We start from the raw sequence: 17,771 nt of genomic DNA on the forward strand, positions 1-17,771 counted from the left end.
CACCTAGAGGGGCACCTCTTCAGGAAAACACATGGGTAGAACACACGTCATTGGCTGCATCCATCCAGGAGCCTTTTATACCACAAACATGTTTTCAATGTTCCCATACAGTCTTGCGCAGTGTCTGCACCAGACCAGACACTCTTTGACAACTCATTTAGATACTATTCATATAGCGTCTTCAAATAGTAATTGTTACCTGTTGACGACTTAAGACTTCATTGTTGTATAGTTTTGGAAAATCTGATGTGCTCTTGCACCTATTTGTGGGCCCGCTAAAAATAGGGCCCTGCTGGCAACACATGTGCGCCTATGATTTGCAGTTCCAGAGGCTTTCTTCACAGACACAGGGCTCGAAAGAAACACAGACAACATCTCAATGGTAAGTTGGAACATTTACCATGTTTATATGGACCCCAAAACAAGCATTGAGCGTGTAAATCTTAAGTTGTTTTTCGCTTGCCTTTGATTACAACTTGATAGATCAAACTATTTATAACTTCCAATGCTAGTAGTTTGGCTGGTCAGATAAGACAAGCATGGAAACTGAAGTGTGTGCTTAGTACTGGATGAATAATGATTAATGTAGTTTAACTATGTGTTTGTGCTCCAGAAATTTAATTGTCTTTTTGCTTCATTTTTAGGGGCTTTTATATGAATAACAAAATTCTACTACGATCCAAGGCAGTGAATTTTTGGCCAGCTGAGGACGTGACTAAGGATTTTTTTTTATTATTTTTGGGGGGGGGGGCGGTGGTAAAATAATAGTGGATTTCACAACTTTGGTGAATAACTGCAGTGCACGATGACTTCCAGGAGGCCAATGACTCGCTCTTTTTCTGCCAACGGGAGGACCAGCAGCTTCAGCGAAGAGGACAGCAGCTCTTTAAATGGCCGCACCGAAACCCGCAGTAATTACCTCTCAAATGTTAGGCCAGAAAACAGGTAAACATTTTTGGTTTAAAGGGGAATTTTATAGTGTATGGTGGTAAAGACGAAACAGCTGAACCTAAAGCGCTCCCAAAAATGAACACAAATAAAGACAAAACCAATCAGAATTACAAAAATGTCAGTGTGCTTTGTTGTTGTTGTTTTTCAAGAGGAGGCACATCGTTAGCCTATTTCATATAAATTGATTAATTATCAAAATCTCAGTTATTCATGAACAACCCTGCATTTGCCTCCTCTCTAACTAGCTATTCAAGGTACTCTCACTACAGGCCGACGAGGTAATACATGCGTTTCAAACATTCCTTCAAACTAACATCTTAACCACACAACCTGGTTTACCCCAAGAATGAAACCTACACAAGTCTTAACAGTTGATGTAAGTGTCCAGTTCTGTCCAGTCTTGCATTAAGTTTCAGTGACCAACATCAATTTCAATGTTGCATTTAGCATTTCTGTTTTCCTTGGTGTCCCAAAAGTCTCTGTGTCAACCTCTTTCCACTACTAGTAATGTCCATTAACAACTACTTTCCTTCAAAGAAAATGGAATGCACTGCACCAGTGTGAGGAGCCCTCTAAAGTGTGAAGGGAAAACGTATCTCTGTTTGAAACCAGTGTTTCCTTCCAGGAGCACTTTGTGCACTGTCATGGCTCAGCTTACCGAGGACGTACAACCATCCTTTGAGACCACCTTAAAGTCAAAGGCGGTGTCGGAAAACTGTAACGTAAAGTTCACCTGTGTTGTATCAGGTACAGCCTATTTGAAAACTTTTTGTGTTATTTTACTGTAATTCAAATTCATGATGTTTATAACATGAGAATGGGTGTGACTTTACTGCATAACAAAGGAATTTACTTTGTAAAAAGTACAGGTGGAGTGTCTGAGTAGCAGTGTTACAGTAAAGTAAAACACAGTAATTGATTTTTTTTTATAGGTTATCCAGCTCCAGAACTGAAATGGTATAAGGATGATATGGAAATGGACCGTTACTGTGGACTTCCAAAGTATGAGATCCACAAAAATGGGAAACTTCACACCCTCCATATTTACAAGTATGTGAAGCGCAACTATGAAATGCTAAATATTTATGTTAGAGGACTGGAAATGCAGATTCTGATTGCTTTGATCTGATGGGTGTTTCTATTTCCAGATGCACACTGGATGATGCGGCTATCTATCAGGTCTCAGCGAGCAATAGCAAAGGTATTGTCTCCTGCTCAGGGGTTTTAGAGGTAGGCACCATGAGTGAGTTCAAGATCCACCAGAGATTCTTTGCCAAGCTCAAGCAGAAAGCGGAGAAGAAGCGTAAAGACTTAGATGAGCTGAGCAAAAAGGAGGTCAAGGACAATATTCAGACAGAGGAACCGTGCATTAGTCCAGAGCCACCCCCAAGGAAACGCCCAGTCCCGTCAGTGGAGCCGGTCCAAGCAGCTAATGAGCCTGAAACTGTGGAGCAGCTGCACACTGCTGCAGGAGCCAATGGAGTTAGCTTTGACGTCAAAGAAACCGCCTCTGCAATACCTTTGGACAATAGTCTGGAGAAGGACATACCGGCCCCTGAGGAACTCGTGGCCAAGAAGAAACCAAAGATCACCAATGGTGTCGATGCCGGCGTTAACACCACCACAATTAGCAGTAGCAGTAGAGGCCATATGATCGGAAATGGAAGTGAAAACTGTTATGACGGCGGAATCAGTTTGGCGCAATTTTTATCCGAGAATCTCCAATCGCAGACTGATGAAGAGATCGAAAACTTACCTCAATTGGAAAAAACGCAGGAGATGGACGTATGTATCGAAAATGCGAGTACAGAGAAAGAAGGAAGACTGGAAAAGTTACAAGCAGAAAAGGAACAGCATGAAACGGCAAAAGAGAAAGAGAACATAAAAGAAAAAGAGTTAGTTATAGAAATGGAGAAAGAAAAGGAAAGGTTGCAAGAAATGTCACATCTGGCAGAACACCCTAAACATCACAGAAAAGCGCTCAAGGATAATGACCATCATAATATTCAGTCATCCATCTCCTCCATGTTGCACACAGTCAAAGATTTCTTCTTTGGGAAAGGGAAGAAGGACTCTCATGAATACACTGAAAACAAAGATAAAGAACATGACCACGTTCCCAAGTTCATACAGCCTAAATCTACACAATCACAAACACCGCCATCATATCGGCTGTACAAGAAGCATCGGGCAGAGCTTGACAAAGCTCACATGGACCAAGTTGTACCTATGGAAATTGATAAGCCACCAGAGCCTTCAAAGTCTGTGGATGTAGAACAACAGTCGGTGTCAAAGAAACTCTCGACAGCACAAGAACGTAAAGTAAAAGTTGAAGAAGCTGTAAAGTCTCCAATTATTGAATTACCCCCTGGGAGACCAAAAGAGCCTACAGGACAAAGTAACCAAGAGACTGGGACTCTGGTGGATAACATGGAGGTATCAGCAGGTGAAGGAATCAGCGGTCCAGGTCAACAAACGCTATTGTCCGGTCTTCAAGTTCTCACTGAGGTATGTACAGAGGACTTGAAAAGCAGCCGGTTGCCACTTGACTTGCGAGTTATATTTAGATTGCATTTGCGTGACAAGATGGTGAACACACTCAAGCCCCGGCAGGGTTAAATCCTTAACTATGTTCATGATGAAATTGTTTGGAGTTTGTGTTGTGGCTGGTCATAAAAAGTGCTGGGAAGCACACTCAAGACCTCAGGTAGATGTTCCATGGCGGAAGTGTGCCAGTCACACTACACTAACAGTTGATGCATTGAGTCAGCCTGCCCCTTGGAAACTGCTTTTGCCACACAGGCTTTGAGTCAAACGTGTTGAAGAAATGAGGAACCATAAAAGTAGATCACTCCGTAATGTTATATGTGGGGGTGGGGGATTTTGTGTATCTTCACAGCACACTGTAAGATATACCAGGCAATATCTCCGATGTTGGCTGTGGTGAATGAGACAGCAGTGCGTCAGAAGACAGGCTGAAACCTGAATGCCAACGGCAGCTCTCACATTACATACAGGCTTTGTACGATCTGTCTGAGGGCTCGTCGAGTGACTTTTGTGGCGGGTCTCAGCATGAGAAGGACGGTCTTGTCACATTTTGCAAATACCTTGCAACCAGCCCCCCACAGACTAAAAATAAATCCTCATGTAGACAAGAGGAAGGCAATGCTTCTCTTATCTGTGGCCAGCATGGAGAATTGGTTTGCATATGCTATGAATAGGGATTTATGATCTACAGTATGTACTGTATAATGGCAGCTAACACCGCTATGGATATTTGGCAGTGATTTTCAAAATGATTGTCCTTTTTGCACTTGAGATTGCATATACTGTATTTAGGCCATTTAATTGCTTTGCCTAATATAGATGTATGCCTTTTCTTTTGTTCTTAAACTACATTATAAACAAGTAATTAAAATGTATTTTTAATTTGTGTTTGTTAAAGCTATACTGATCAATGAACATTTAAAAATAAAAAATAAAAAGCTAAATTGTATGTCAAATGGTATAGTTAGAAAATCACTAAAATCCTAATACAGAATACTAGTTTTCCAAATACAGTAGTTCTAAATGTTGCTTTTTTTTTAAAAAAAAAACATACACAATGTAAAGATACATGGTTTTCATTGGACCCGTGTGTGTTGTTTTGTCGAGTGAATTAAGTGCGTTAGAGCTGATGTGTGCAGTGGAGTTGTGACTCAAGGGACATCTATTACCACGTGTCCCGTGGGAAGAAGAACTGAACTGTCACTGGCTTCAAAGTGGACCCAGTTGAATGGAGATCCGATGTCAGTAATGTGGAACTACAACTGTCAATAATGTAGAACTACAACTGTTCGTTTATTGTGGTGACCCCTTTATAGAAAACCTCACTGTTGAGTGACTGGAGGAAGTCAAATCCTTTGTTTTCTCACGTGACTGTGATACAGTCTTACACTGTCTACACACAGCTTCGAGAGCTAGAGCTTCAGCTTTTAGTCTAAATATGACACCAGTTCCCTTCCATCGAAAGCAATAACTTCCTTTTCTGCTTAGTATGATGTCACGAAGCGACATGGAGCTTGTATATTGTCCTTTGTATACATTTGAAGTGTGTGAACGGCACACAGAAGCAGTGAGGGGAAAACCCCACCTACACCATACACAGTACTTGTGTGCACATTTACATATTCCTGAAAGACTTGTTTCCTCAATATTAGGGTTAATTTATTTTTACATTTTTGTGATCAAGTAATATATATTAATTTCCTTGGCTAGTTTCTGCTGAGCTATCATTCATTTACTCTTTCTTTGTGTAAGTAGCACACACCTGCCCAAAATGTTCAGGAATTCCCCTAGTCTTAGTTCAAAAGAAATTTAGAGCTGACACAAGCACTTCAAGCAACTTCAGTTCCTACATTTCCAGGCTCTTTTCAACCTGATAATGATATTCATCTTCCTCTACCACAGCCATGAGATATAAAATTGATGAATCTGACAATCTACTGTACTACTGCAAAACAAGAAATAAACTGGATCCAGATTTTGAGTGTTCAAATATCCTAACGTTTCCTTGGTCTCTTGCCTGTGTAAACACAGCCACTGTTTACGTGACACGAGATAGAAAAACTCTTGGAATAAACTGAAAGGTCATAAAAAATAAGAATATATTGATCTTTTTTATTTTTACTGTTTTCTTTCTGTTTTGGTGCTCTGCTGTGCCTAGCAAATAACACAAATGTAATCTGTTACGCTGTTTATGGTGAAACAACGTCTCAGTGGCAAAGGTTGCCGCTATAGATGTGCATAAACATGACACTGAAAAGTTGCGCATGAAGTTGAAGGTTATGTATTCGGAAAACATACATTTATATTATACTCATGCATATATGAAAAATGTGATTTAGTTTTAAGGAATTTATTGAGAATGTAAACACAGCTCTGGTGATGCAGTAAAATGCTGTGTTTGGTTCCCATTAGGCTGAAGAGAAACATACTGAGGCAGTCACAAGTGCGGATATGGTTCTCTCACACCAACAAGAGTCAGAGACTCTGGTAGCTTCACCGCGACCTCATCACCCCGCTGGACACGCTACATCTTCACCCAGAGATGATAAGTCTCTCTCCCCAACCAGCCAAAGTTTCCCTCAACCGTCCAGCCTTATAAAAGATAATCACGCTCCTCCTCTCAGTGTTATCTCAGCTATGGAGACAAGTAGCCTCTATGTGACACCCACTTTGCAAGGGGGCGAGATAAATGTTGACAAGATGGATAAAGACAGTGAACCTGACAGAGAGGTGAACGACTCTTCCAAGAAATTACGTGGGGAAACTAAAGCGAATGTAAAAGAGCTACCCCGTCCCTATATAATCAGACCCGAGGTGGCTGTATTAACACCGCCTTCCCTGGAAAAGGGTAAACCTGCCAAAGAGGTGAACTATCCTACCAAGAAGTTATGTGTAAAAACTGAACAGAAGTTAATGGAGCTACCTCGTCCTGCTTTGAACAGACCCGAGGTGGCTGTATTAACACCGCCTCCCCTGGAAAAGGGTAAACCTGCCAAAGAGGTGAACTATCCTACCAAGAAGTTATGTGTAGAAACTGAAGAGAAGCTAAAGGAGCTACCTCGTCCTGGTATAAACAGACCAAAGGTGGCTGTATTAACACCGTCTTTGCTAGTAAAGTGTAAACCTGACAAAGAGGTGAACTACCCTACGAAGAAGTTATGTGTAAAAACTGAAGAGAAGTTAATGGAGCTACCTCGTCCTGCTTTAAACAGACCCGAGGTGGCTGTATTAACACCGCCTCCCCTGGAAAAGGGTAAACCTGCCAAAGAGGTGAACTACCCTACCAAGAAGCTATGTGTAAAAACTGAAGAGAAGTTAATGGAGCTACCTCGTCCTGATATAAACAGACCCGAGGTGGCTGTATTAACACTGACTTTGTTGGAAGAGGGTAAACCTGACAAAGAACTGGACTACCCTTCAAGGATATTATGTGTACAAAATGAAGAGAAATTAAAAGAGATACCCCGTCCTGATATAAACAGACCTGAAGTGTCTATATTAACATTACATTCACTGGAAGAGGGGAAACCTGCCAAACAGGTGAACTACCCTACCAAGAGGTTATGTGTGGGAACTCAAGAGAAATTAAAAGAGGTACCCTGTCCCGATATAAACAGACCTGAGGTGGCTATATTAACACCGACTTCGCTGGAAGAGGCTGTCAAAATAAGGTTAATTAAAGCACCCGTTCAGACAGTTGAGTCTAATATGGAAGCACGCAGTTCACAGAGAGATCACACAAAGGAGGAGGCTGAAAGTGTTTCTCTCATTCAGGAAATGAATGTAGGATTTTTACCTGCTGCAGCCCCCAAGATGGGTGACCTAAAAATGTGGTCTGAATACATGCCTTTTTTAACAGATGAAAGCAAAGAAGACTCAAAACTGAAACTACTGCAGAGTTCAGAGTCCGGTTTTAAAAGGCATGAGACGAGAAGTGAAAGGAAGGAAGGAGTCACTGATACTCGACTAAGAGACATTGTAGAAAATCTGAACAATCTGAAAGAACAAAAGCAGGTGATTGTACAACTTACTGAAACAAACAATGACGTTTTGGAAATGGTGACAGAAGAAAAGAAACCACTAGCAGTAGCAAATGAGTTGAAGAAGGAGTCGGTCAAGATCATTACAGACAAGAAAGATCATAAGGAGGTTAAATTAAGTGTTGTGGAAGAGGCTTCAAAAATGGCGCATCAAGGCCATAATGAGAAACAGCAGTGTTCCTCAGAAAATGTTCCACTCGCGTCCGATATAAGCACAAATAAAAGCACTGCCGTCCCAAGGATTGAAATAATAGAGCCGCAACCCAAACAGTTCACTCTGCCACTAACTATATTAGCACTCAAGAAGATAGAATCAGACCCAAGTATTTTAGAAAAACATTTAAAACCGCAAGCTATAGCCTGGGATGTTCTTGATTCTTCAGGTCGTGACCATAAGCCATCACCCTCAGATGAAGCGAAGGAACTTTTGAAGTTAGATGACAAGACAGAAATAATTTTGCAGGCAAGGATGAAAGATAGTCAGCAGCTCCCTCAGGTAAACTATGCAACCATTCCTCAAATAAATGTTTCATCCAGCGATGACAAGAAGGATCATAAATTCGTAAACACGCAAGTCCTGGATTCTCTGCAGCCCTTAGAAACGTCGACGGTGCCTTTGTTTGTGGTCCCGCCAATATCTGTCACTTGTCATGAGAATGAGAGCGAACCAAAGAAAACCACTCACACTGAGTGGACAGAAACTGAAACTTTGGTGGTCACACAGAGTGTAAGACAGCGTGGCTCTGGCAACGACACGACAGCTATGTCTGAAAAACCTCAAGACATGGCAGAACAAAGTTTAACAGAGAACATTTCTTCTATGCCAAATGAAACTGTGCTACAAAGGAGGAATGGCAGCGGGCCTTCATTGAGTAGAACCACAGAGGACAATATTTCCCTTGAAAAACTGAAGGAAAACCCCTTAAAACAGGCTAAGATTGACAGTACTGTGACTGTTGAGGACCTCCTCAGAAGCAGAGCCCCTGTTGAGAGACTCGCACACAAACCCCCCACTCATCCATCACTGAGTCCTGGCAGTATCCGTAAATTCATGTCCAAGGCCGCTGCAGAGCTAGAAAGTGATGCTGGGATGATGGTCCCTGTGATCACAGTGGACGACCGTCAGCGCGACAAGGCGGACGATGACACGAGTGGCGGATCAACACCGACGTCCTCTACGCCGACATCTTCGCTGTCATGTGAAAGCAGCCCGAGGCTGAAACGAAGGGACAGTCTTTCACTCATACGCTCGGCCACGCCCGAGGAGTTGGCCTCGGGAGCCCGCCGCAAAATCTTCATTCCTAAAGCTAAGGAGGATCCGGACGAAGTTGCCGGCGCTCTGGAAGCTCAAAACAAGAAGGAGAGCCCCTACATGTCCCCCAGCCAGGCTCGCAGAGCAGCGTTGCTCCAAGCCCCCGTGGGACAAAACACCCCCCCAACAGAGAGGCGCTCTCCACTGATGAATCGCAGGAAGACCACGCTGGAGGTACCCAAAGTGGTGGAGGAACCGCCCAAAGAGGACCCAGTCAAGGGTGTAAAAGAGGAGAAAGTTGCTGAAAAGAAGTTTGACCCTCTGAAAGGTAAGGGCCGAATAAGATACAATGTTGTGTGCTCAGGAATAACATATTCAAAGACCTTGTAAAGTGAATTCAGAGATCTATTTCTAAATACATTATACGTGTTTAAAGGTAATTCCTGAAAAAGTGGAAAAACTGAGAACTATGTAGCAGAAGAAGAAGAATCACCTTTATTGTCATGAACATGCATGGATGCACACGAAATTTGTTCTCTGCATTTTACCCATCACAGTGAACACACACACTTGTTAGTGGAACATACTAGTAGTACTCCATTGTGGAGATATAGTGTAAAACCTTTTTTTCACTATATCAGTTTTGGCTAAAACGCTGCGCAGGGACACACTTTGGCATCGGGCATGAGTACGCCCTGCCCCATTAAATAAGAACTTGAGTGCCTTCATTCACATCAGTGGTTATTCAGCACAATTGCGAGTTACTTTATTATTACTAGGCTATACACAATCAGGATTTTTGGGGCCGATCACGATTAGTGAGTTTAAATAAAACGATCACCGATCCGATCATATGATGGAGAAATATATCTATTTCAATAGCTTGTTTATTTACTGTACATACTTGTGAATTGTTTACTGAGTTGCGACCAAAGTATTCTCAAGCAGTTTTGCCAATGTTTAACAATCTTTACCATGCCCCAAACTGACAGAGATGTAAGGGTAAATCATCTATGACCTCTAGAGGGGATACAAGGACTCGCCAGATATAAATTTCACCCACAAGTTCCCCACAGTACGTGTGCCCTGAGAGGAGGTAGCGTGGATCAAAGTATGGTAGCAAAATTTTTTCCACCGACAAGATTAAGAAAAACAATATTGGCCATCATGGATGTACAAAATTACAAGACATGCGACCGGGTTAAAATTAAAGTAGCTTTCGGATTCAAACATAAACGACGCCAGCGAGGAATGTCCGTGGACTAAACGAGATTGTGTCGGCCATAATGTTTTAATTCACTGATCCGATCTAGACCACCAAATTAAGACATTGCAGCCAATCACAAAATTTGCATAAAATCCAAAATATCGGCGGATCCAATATACCCTGTCAGATCGGTGGAAAGTCTCATTATTTTTTGGCCCAGGTCTGTTAGCTTACGAGCTAGCTGGTGACTAGGGCCTCTCGTCTTATATACATTTCAGCCACCTGAGGCTTTAAACTAAAATATTTTTGCAGCTGAAACATGTGGCGACGTGTATGCCTAAGAAAGATACTAGACGAAGTAGCATCTATTTTTCATAATTGATAGTTGACAGTTGAGCGGGGTGTGAGTTCAGTGCAGTCAGCAGATACAAAGGCTTGATTTTGAAGCCTCGTTTTGATTTCTTTTAATCATTCAAATTTGGCAGGGTTGTTAACAACACGTCTCTGTGATATGTCAAATTTAGAAGACATATTTTTGGAAACTAGTTGTCTTGTTGATGGGATACATTGTGGTTGCCTACAACTACATATTTAAATATTTCTGTAGTTTCTGCCTAATCTTGCAATTGCACGGGGGAAAAAAATATTTTTGGGCGGAACGTGAGTTACCTGAATTAATGGTTAGCTCGTCTCCCTTACATTGGAGAGGTCCTAGGTTTGAATCTCGGCTCAAACACTCGTGTATGGAGTTTGCATGTTACACATAGGTGATACTCTGGCTTCCAACCACATTCTAAAAACATGCATGTTGAGTTAAATGTAGCCTCTAAAATGTCCATCAGATTTTTATTTTTTTATTCTTTTTTGTCAGTATGTGCTTTGTGATTGACTGGCGACCCAGTTCAGGGTGTACCATGTCTCTTGCCCAAAGTTGCCTGGGATAGGCTCCAGTTCACCTGATGAAAACAAAGGCTATAGAAGACAGATGGATAGGAAAAACTGCGTGATGTGTTATTTGTAAAGGCTGAATTCTACGAACTGCATTAGAGCGTGTGTTTGGTACTGTGTAAACAGCACCACAGGTCATCCGTAAGATCAGAGGAGAACCTTTCCCAGATGCCTCCGGACACCTGAAGCTGTGGTGCCAGTTTTTCAACATACTCTCCGACTCCACCATTAAATGGTTCAGGGATGAAGAGGAAATACTGGAGGTCAAGAGAAGGTAAAAGGACGTCATCATTACCTCGAACACAGACCACCGCAGCCAAGTTGTGCGCAGAATGGCATCTCTGTGCTAATATTCGGCAGGATATACAAACAGCATGACTGGCCATAAAGCTGTAGTGATATAAAACAAATGATTCTACAAGGATTAAGATGAGGATTTAGAGAGCACCCTGTGGCCTTCTGTCATTCTTGATATTCTCAGTGCACAGACTTTACAGCTCATGTGACTGTCAACCTCACAGCTGTGACACGGAAACTGGCTAGACACATGAACTGTAATATGACACAATATTTTCCCTACCTCCTGGGGCATTAAAAGTATATATATATATATATCATTGTTTTCTGTTTTTATTTATGTTTAACACAACGTCCCAACTTCATTGGAATTGGGGTTATATATATATATATATATATATATATATATAAATCACTAGCAGTAGTATATATATATATATATATATATATATATATATATATAAAAACAGAATACAATGATTTGCAAATCATGTTCAACCTATATTTAATTGAATACAAGATATTTAATGTTCAAACTGATAAACTTTATTGTTTTTAGCAAATAATCATTCACTTAGAATTTTATGGCTCCAACATGTTCCAAAAAAGCTGGGACAGGTGACCAAAAAGACTGAGAAAGTTGAGGAATGCTCATCAAACACCTGTTTGGAGTATCCCACAGGTGAACAGGCTAATTGGAAACAGGTGGGTGCCACGATTGGGTATAAAAGTAGCTTCCCTGAATAGCTCAGTCATTCACAAGCAAAGATGGGGCGAGGTTCACCTCTTTGTGAACAAGTGCGTGAGAAAATAGTCGAACAGTTTAAGGACAATGTTCCTCAACGTATATTTGCAAGGAATTTAGGGATTTCATCATCTACGGTCCATAATATCATCAAAAGGTTCAGAGAATCTGGAGAAATCACTGCATGTTAGCGGCAAGGCCGAAAACCAACATTGAGTGTCCGTGACCTTTGATCCCTCAGGCGGCACTGCATCAAAAACCGACATCAATGTGTAAAGGATATCACCAGGAACACTTCAGAAAACCAATGTCAGTAAAGGTAGTTCGGCTCGACATTCGTAAGTGCTACTTAAAACTCTACTATGCAAAGCAAAAGCCATTTATCAATAACACCCAGAAACGCCACCAGCTTCTCTAAGCCCGAGCTCATCTAAGATGGACTGATGCAAAGTGGAAAAGTGTTCTGTCGTTCGACGAGTCCACATTTCAAATTGTTTTTGGAAATTGTGGACGTTGTGTCCTCCGGGCCAGAGGAAAAGAACCATCCGGACTGTTATGGACGCAAAGTTCAAAAGCCAGCATTTGTGATGGTATGGGGCTGTGTTAGTGCCAATGGTATGGGTAACTTACACATCTGTGAAGGCACCATTAATGTTGAAAGGGACGTACAGGTTTTGGAGAAACATATGCTGCCATCCAAGCAACGTCTTTTTCATAGACACCCCTGCTTATTTCAGCAAGACAATTTCAACGCATATTCTGCACGTGTTACAACAGCGTGGCTTTGTAGTAAAAGACTGCGGGTACTAGACTGGCCTGTCTGCAGTCCAGACCTCTCTACCATTGATAATGTGTGGCGCATTATGAAGCGTAAAATACGACAACGGAGACCCCGCACTGTTGAACAGCTGAAGCTGTACATCAAGCAAGAATAGGAAAGAATTCCACCTTCAAAGCTTCAACAATTGGTGTCCTCAGTTCCCAAACGTTTATTGTTGTTAAAAGAAAAGGTGATGTAACACAGTGGTAAACATGACCCTGTCCCAGCTTTTTTAGAAAGTGTTGCAGCCATAAAATTCTAAGTTAATAATTATTTGCTAAAAACAATAAAGTTTTTCAGTTTGAACATTAAATATCTTGTCTTTGTAGTGTATTCAATTAAATATAGGTCGAACATGATTTGCAAATCATTGTATTCTGATTTTAGTTATGTTTAACACAAGTTCCCAACTTCATTGGAATTGGGGTTGTATGTGTGTATATATATATATATATATATATATATATATATATATATGCACTTTTGCTTGCTGTATCAGCAGCGTGTTTCCACACGGCACTGTCCTTTGTCTTATAGCGACATCTTGTGCTCTTATCTGGTCACTGACTGTTTCTGTCAGGCTGCTGCTGCTGATGTGTTTTTCATGTTGTCATCAAGTGCAGGGGATGAGACCCAAGTGGCACTGGCTATTGTTCTGGCTGCAAGCCAAGACTGTGGCGTTTACGGTTGCACCATCCAGAACGAGTACGGCACAGACACCACAGACTTCCTCCTCAGCGTGGACAGTAAGATGCAACATCCAACTTTGAATCATAAATCCTCATTTAAATCATTGCTTTTCTGAAACATTCCATTCTCTGTTTGTAGTTCTGTCTGATATACTTCTCAGAGAGGCTCTGGAAGGTAACTATTGCTTTGGTGTACCAACAAACTTTTTTTCAACTTGCTTAGTCATGCCAGAATAGTTTTGCGGTGCAACAAAAGAGTTTGTACACTCTGTTATTTGTTTTGAGATCCATTACTTTTTTTTGTTTGTTTATTGAAAATTAAGTTATGAGTCACTGATAGTGAAATGGTTCACTCGCCATTCGTGCAGGCAGCGTTGTTTCAATTCCCACTCAGGGATGGTATGTGAGTGTGAATGAACGTCTGTCTCTATGTGTGCCCTGTGATTGGCTGCCAACCAGTCCAAGGTGTAGTCCACCTTTCGACCCCAAGTCATCTGAAATAGGCTCCGGCTACTCACAACCCAAAACAGGCTAACTTGTATAGAAAATGGATGGATGGAATTGCAGTTGGCATGTCTGCCTCACAGTTCTGAGGTTTGCGGTTCAAATCTAGAATCCGGCCCTTCTGCATTTCCTTTAGTTGGAGAGGAGATAGAGATGACGCCACTGCTGTTCACCAAAGGCCTCGCCACCTCCAGCAACTGGGGCGACAAGTACTTTGGCCGCATCATGACCGAGATGGCACACATCGGCGAGGGTGTCAGCCATAAAGCCAGCAGAGTGAAAGTCATCTACGGCCTAAATCCTGTCTATGAGTCTGGAAGTACATGTATTATCAAGGTTCCAAACCCCATCGCCTACGGGACCAAGCAGGATAACAACCTTATAGACAGAAATCTAGAAATGACAAAACAAGTGAGTGAAAAGGCTTTGTGGTTAAATTGCTGCTAATGAACCTCACGTTGTTGTTTTTGATTTGATTTCTCCGCCCAGGAATGCAAAATCCAGAACATGATCAGAGAATATTGTAAAATCTTCGCGGCTGAAGCAAGAGCAATTGAAAACTTTGGCTCTTCACTAGAGTAAGTCACACAACTAGTACACAGCAGCTTTGCTACTAAGTCCTTGTCAGTATGCTTTGTCTGTTCCCACCCATAGAGTGATTCCTCAGTACCTAATGTACCGACCCGCCAACTCAGTGCCGTACGCCACAGTGGAAGTTGACCTAAAGGGGGTCTTCCTCAAGTATTGTGCGACAGATGGTAAAGGCTGTCTGATTGCTCAAAGTGCCTCTGAGATGGAACAGAAATGCAGCACCTTCCAGCACTGGATTCACCAGTGGACGCACGGCAATTTACTCATCACCCGCATGGAAGGTATGCCACACAATTACACTGACAAACAGATCCTATGGCTCATAATGAGAAAGGCATCGGTATATAAAGAACCACAATGTTTCCCACAGGGATATCCCACAGTTGTTTAGATTATGTACATGTAACATAAAAGCAGATTTAAAATATTTGTTGGACAGCTAAAATTGCTTTCAATACAACAGGATGGGAGAAGTCAGTTTCAGGTGTTAAACTTTACTCTACGGATCGTGCATTTCAGAATGCCCTTATACTTACCCACTATACACTTACCCCAAAGGTGGCATCCCACCTTTGTTAACGCTCTGATACTTTGTCTGGAGCAATGTAAAAGGGGCTATTGCTTTTAACGCAAAAGGGCAGTAGAAATGTTAAACTTCACACTTCACCACGTCTCTGTTACGACTCTGATACTACCTCCAAAGTGGAACACTGGCGGGGTGACTTGTCTTGTCTAAAGGAGGGTATTGTTACCCAACCATTTTCTATAGCCTATCCCAGGTACACCCTGGACTGGTCACCAGCCAATCGCAGGGCACATAGACAACCAAGCATTTACACCTATGGACAATTTAGATTCTTCAATGAACCAAACATGCATGTCTTTGGAATGTGGGGGGAAGCTGGAGTACCTGCAGAGAACCCACGCTAGAACAGGCGAACAAATAAAATAAAAACATCGAAATAAAACTTTGAATTTAAAAAATAAAGTTTTACACGCAAATATATTGCCGTATTGATCCTGTAATTTTGTTTGATTTTTTTTGCAGGTGTTGAAACGAAGATTACAAATGTTAGAGTAGTGACCAAAACAAAAGGGTTTGTATTATACTTCAAATGCACTGATGTTTTGGGCTGCTTGCTATCGAGATGGCTGCAATAAAAGCCTCTCCTTACCCTCCTTGTTGTATTTCAGGTACCAAGGCCTGACAGACTGCAGCTCTCCAGAAGTCTTTGAGCAGTTCCCAACGGTCCACCAGTGCAACTACTACTGCGGACTTCTGGGCCTTTGCCCGCTCAAGACTCAGGACCAGCAGCAGACCACCAAGGTAAAGGGTTCCAAAAGCCCCTTGCTCAACCGCAAGTTGACCCCAGGCTCCGGCAGCCCCCAGCCACACCGTAAAGGACACAGCCCTCAGATGCCCCGGAAGGCTAATGTGAGCCCGAAGGTGACGAGAAAAGTCCAGGAGACAAAGGACATTGACTCAAACGGCAAACTCAAGCCTGCAGAAACTACTAATGCTCTTGAAATGAGGTAGGAAATTGTTTTAGGTGTTTCTCTCCAGCTAGAATAAGAATACGAGTTTCTTTTTATTTAAAATGACCGTGAAAAATCATGGGAGATCTTATCCCTGCTAGAAAGCTGACTACAATATAAAATCTTGCAGAGGACACGCAGAAGTGGAGGTACGCTTAACTCCTCCACACCGGGCCTCATTAGAGTCGACGTTACGCTACTGAATGATCGCAAGCACGTGCCTCAGAGTTTTATTAGCTCCACGAGTGGACTCTGATCAGTACTTGTCACAGCAGAAATAAGTTAGCTATCAGCAATGACTGTGATCTTGAAGACATGCTCTCTTTTTATATAGAGATGTCCCTTTTTGTTTTAAATGGCCACGTTTAGCCACAAAAGTGGTTTTACACACTGCATGTTCATCTGTGATGCAAAGTCTATGTGCAGGGGTATGCTTTTTATTTTTCGCCCAACTTGCTTAAAAGTACACTGCAAATCTGAGTTTGCGCTGTTCAATTAAGCTCAATAAAAATTTAAATATAGTGGACACTTCATAAGGTACACATGCACAATCCAATGAGTCACTGCAAGCGCTTTATAGATAATAATACTCAGTTTTGAGACATTCGTTTAACAATATGTTTATTGTTGAGATTGTAGTTTGCAGTGAAAAACTGCACCAAATCATACTAAGTGATTTAATATTTCGCTTACCTTTTCAAGTGAAAAAAATACATATATATATTTATCAGTCAAATGTTTTGGACACACTTTCTCATGCTATTGAATGAGCAACTGTGTCCAAAATATGAACTGATTGTGTATATACAGTATATATAGTGGACAAAATAAATCAATGCTCATAAAAAAAATAATTCTCAACTGCAGGTATACCTAATGTTGTGCCAAGTGAGTGTATTTGCGTGCACAGAAATAAGTTATGTTCAGTGATTTCGGTTTCTGTAGTTTGCTTGCTTTAAGCAACAGTCACACTTACAGATACATTATTACATCCGTTATTTTAACCATGATAAGGTACAGCTCATTGTCATGCAGACGCAGTACGTTGGCAGCTGTAACCTGAAAGCTGCTGATTCAGCTCCACGCTGTAATCTGGAGCCAACCCATGGACACATTGGGCAAAGTAGGCAAAAGAGCACACTCAGGATTTTTCAAGAATTTCACTCTCTATGCAAAGCTCAAGTACAACCTAGTCGGATAGAAGAGTTTGTACATAATCTCTAGCAATGGCTGATTTTTTTTTCCTAAAAATAGAGCACAAAGGCTTCAACATTGACATTTGATATCTTTCCCTTTACACAATCAATGAAAATTCCCAACATAACTGGCATGGAAGCATCAGGAATGTACATTATGTAATGGATTATTGGTTAATGATCAGTGGGAATCAGCGGCTGGCTTCAAAAAATATTTCACTTGCATGGAGGGGAAAAAATATATATACTGAGATAGAGAGCATCAGATAAGAGTGAAACACAAAAGTGTGGTGACAAAAGGACGAAATATTGTAATTGGCCCAAATGTGTGTGAGAGCGAGTGAGTGCGAGACAAAGAAGTATAAATGTACATTTATAAAGTGTTACACCATGTCAAACTAATCTATTTTCTATTTTTAATAAAAATGTAAAACATTCGTTTTTTTAG

The 17,771-nt window shown here is 41.5% G+C and overlaps 1 protein-coding gene across 4 annotated transcripts; it reads left to right on the forward strand.

The window, feature by feature from the left end:
- Positions 1 to 99: 99 nt before the first annotated feature.
- Positions 100 to 17,760, forward strand: alpk3a (alpha-kinase 3a). Of its 4 annotated transcripts, none has more exons than XM_061774323.1 (15): positions 100 to 382; positions 645 to 945; positions 1,197 to 1,229; positions 1,577 to 1,698; positions 1,884 to 2,001; positions 2,100 to 3,459; positions 5,911 to 9,118; positions 11,072 to 11,219; positions 13,426 to 13,553; positions 13,636 to 13,671; positions 14,137 to 14,411; positions 14,490 to 14,578; positions 14,655 to 14,872; positions 15,640 to 15,688; positions 15,786 to 17,760. In XM_061774323.1, the coding sequence occupies exons 2-15, from the start codon at positions 806 to 808 to the stop codon at positions 16,126 to 16,128; spliced, it is 6,267 nt and encodes a 2,088-aa protein (XP_061630307.1). In that variant the 5' UTR covers positions 100 to 382; positions 645 to 805; the 3' UTR covers positions 16,129 to 17,760. The 4 variants fall into 4 exon arrangements, with proteins under 4 accessions (XP_061630307.1, XP_061630305.1, XP_061630308.1 ...); XM_061774321.1 differs by having other exon boundaries at positions 817 to 945; XM_061774324.1 differs by lacking the exon at positions 1,197 to 1,229.
- Positions 17,761 to 17,771: the final 11 nt, after the last annotated feature.

The sequence above is a fragment of the Phyllopteryx taeniolatus genome, chromosome 5 (assembly GCF_024500385.1).
Source record: "Phyllopteryx taeniolatus isolate TA_2022b chromosome 5, UOR_Ptae_1.2, whole genome shotgun sequence".
Classification (NCBI taxonomy): domain Eukaryota; kingdom Metazoa; phylum Chordata; class Actinopteri; order Syngnathiformes; family Syngnathidae; genus Phyllopteryx; species Phyllopteryx taeniolatus.

What these genes read in the sequence shown, in the direction of transcription:
- alpk3a (XM_061774321.1), top strand. Translation starts at nt 303, where the DNA reads ATGTGCGCCTATGATTTGCAGTTCCAGAGGCTTTCTTCACAGACACAG. An exon ending in GTTCACCTGTGTTGTATCAG is followed by an intron (nt 1,699 to 1,883) that starts GTACAGCCTATT and finishes TTTTTTTTATAG; the next exon opens with GTTATCCAGCTCCAGAACTG. An exon ending in GAAGTTTGACCCTCTGAAAG is followed by an intron (nt 9,119 to 11,071) that starts GTAAGGGCCGAA and finishes CTGTGTAAACAG; the next exon opens with CACCACAGGTCATCCGTAAG.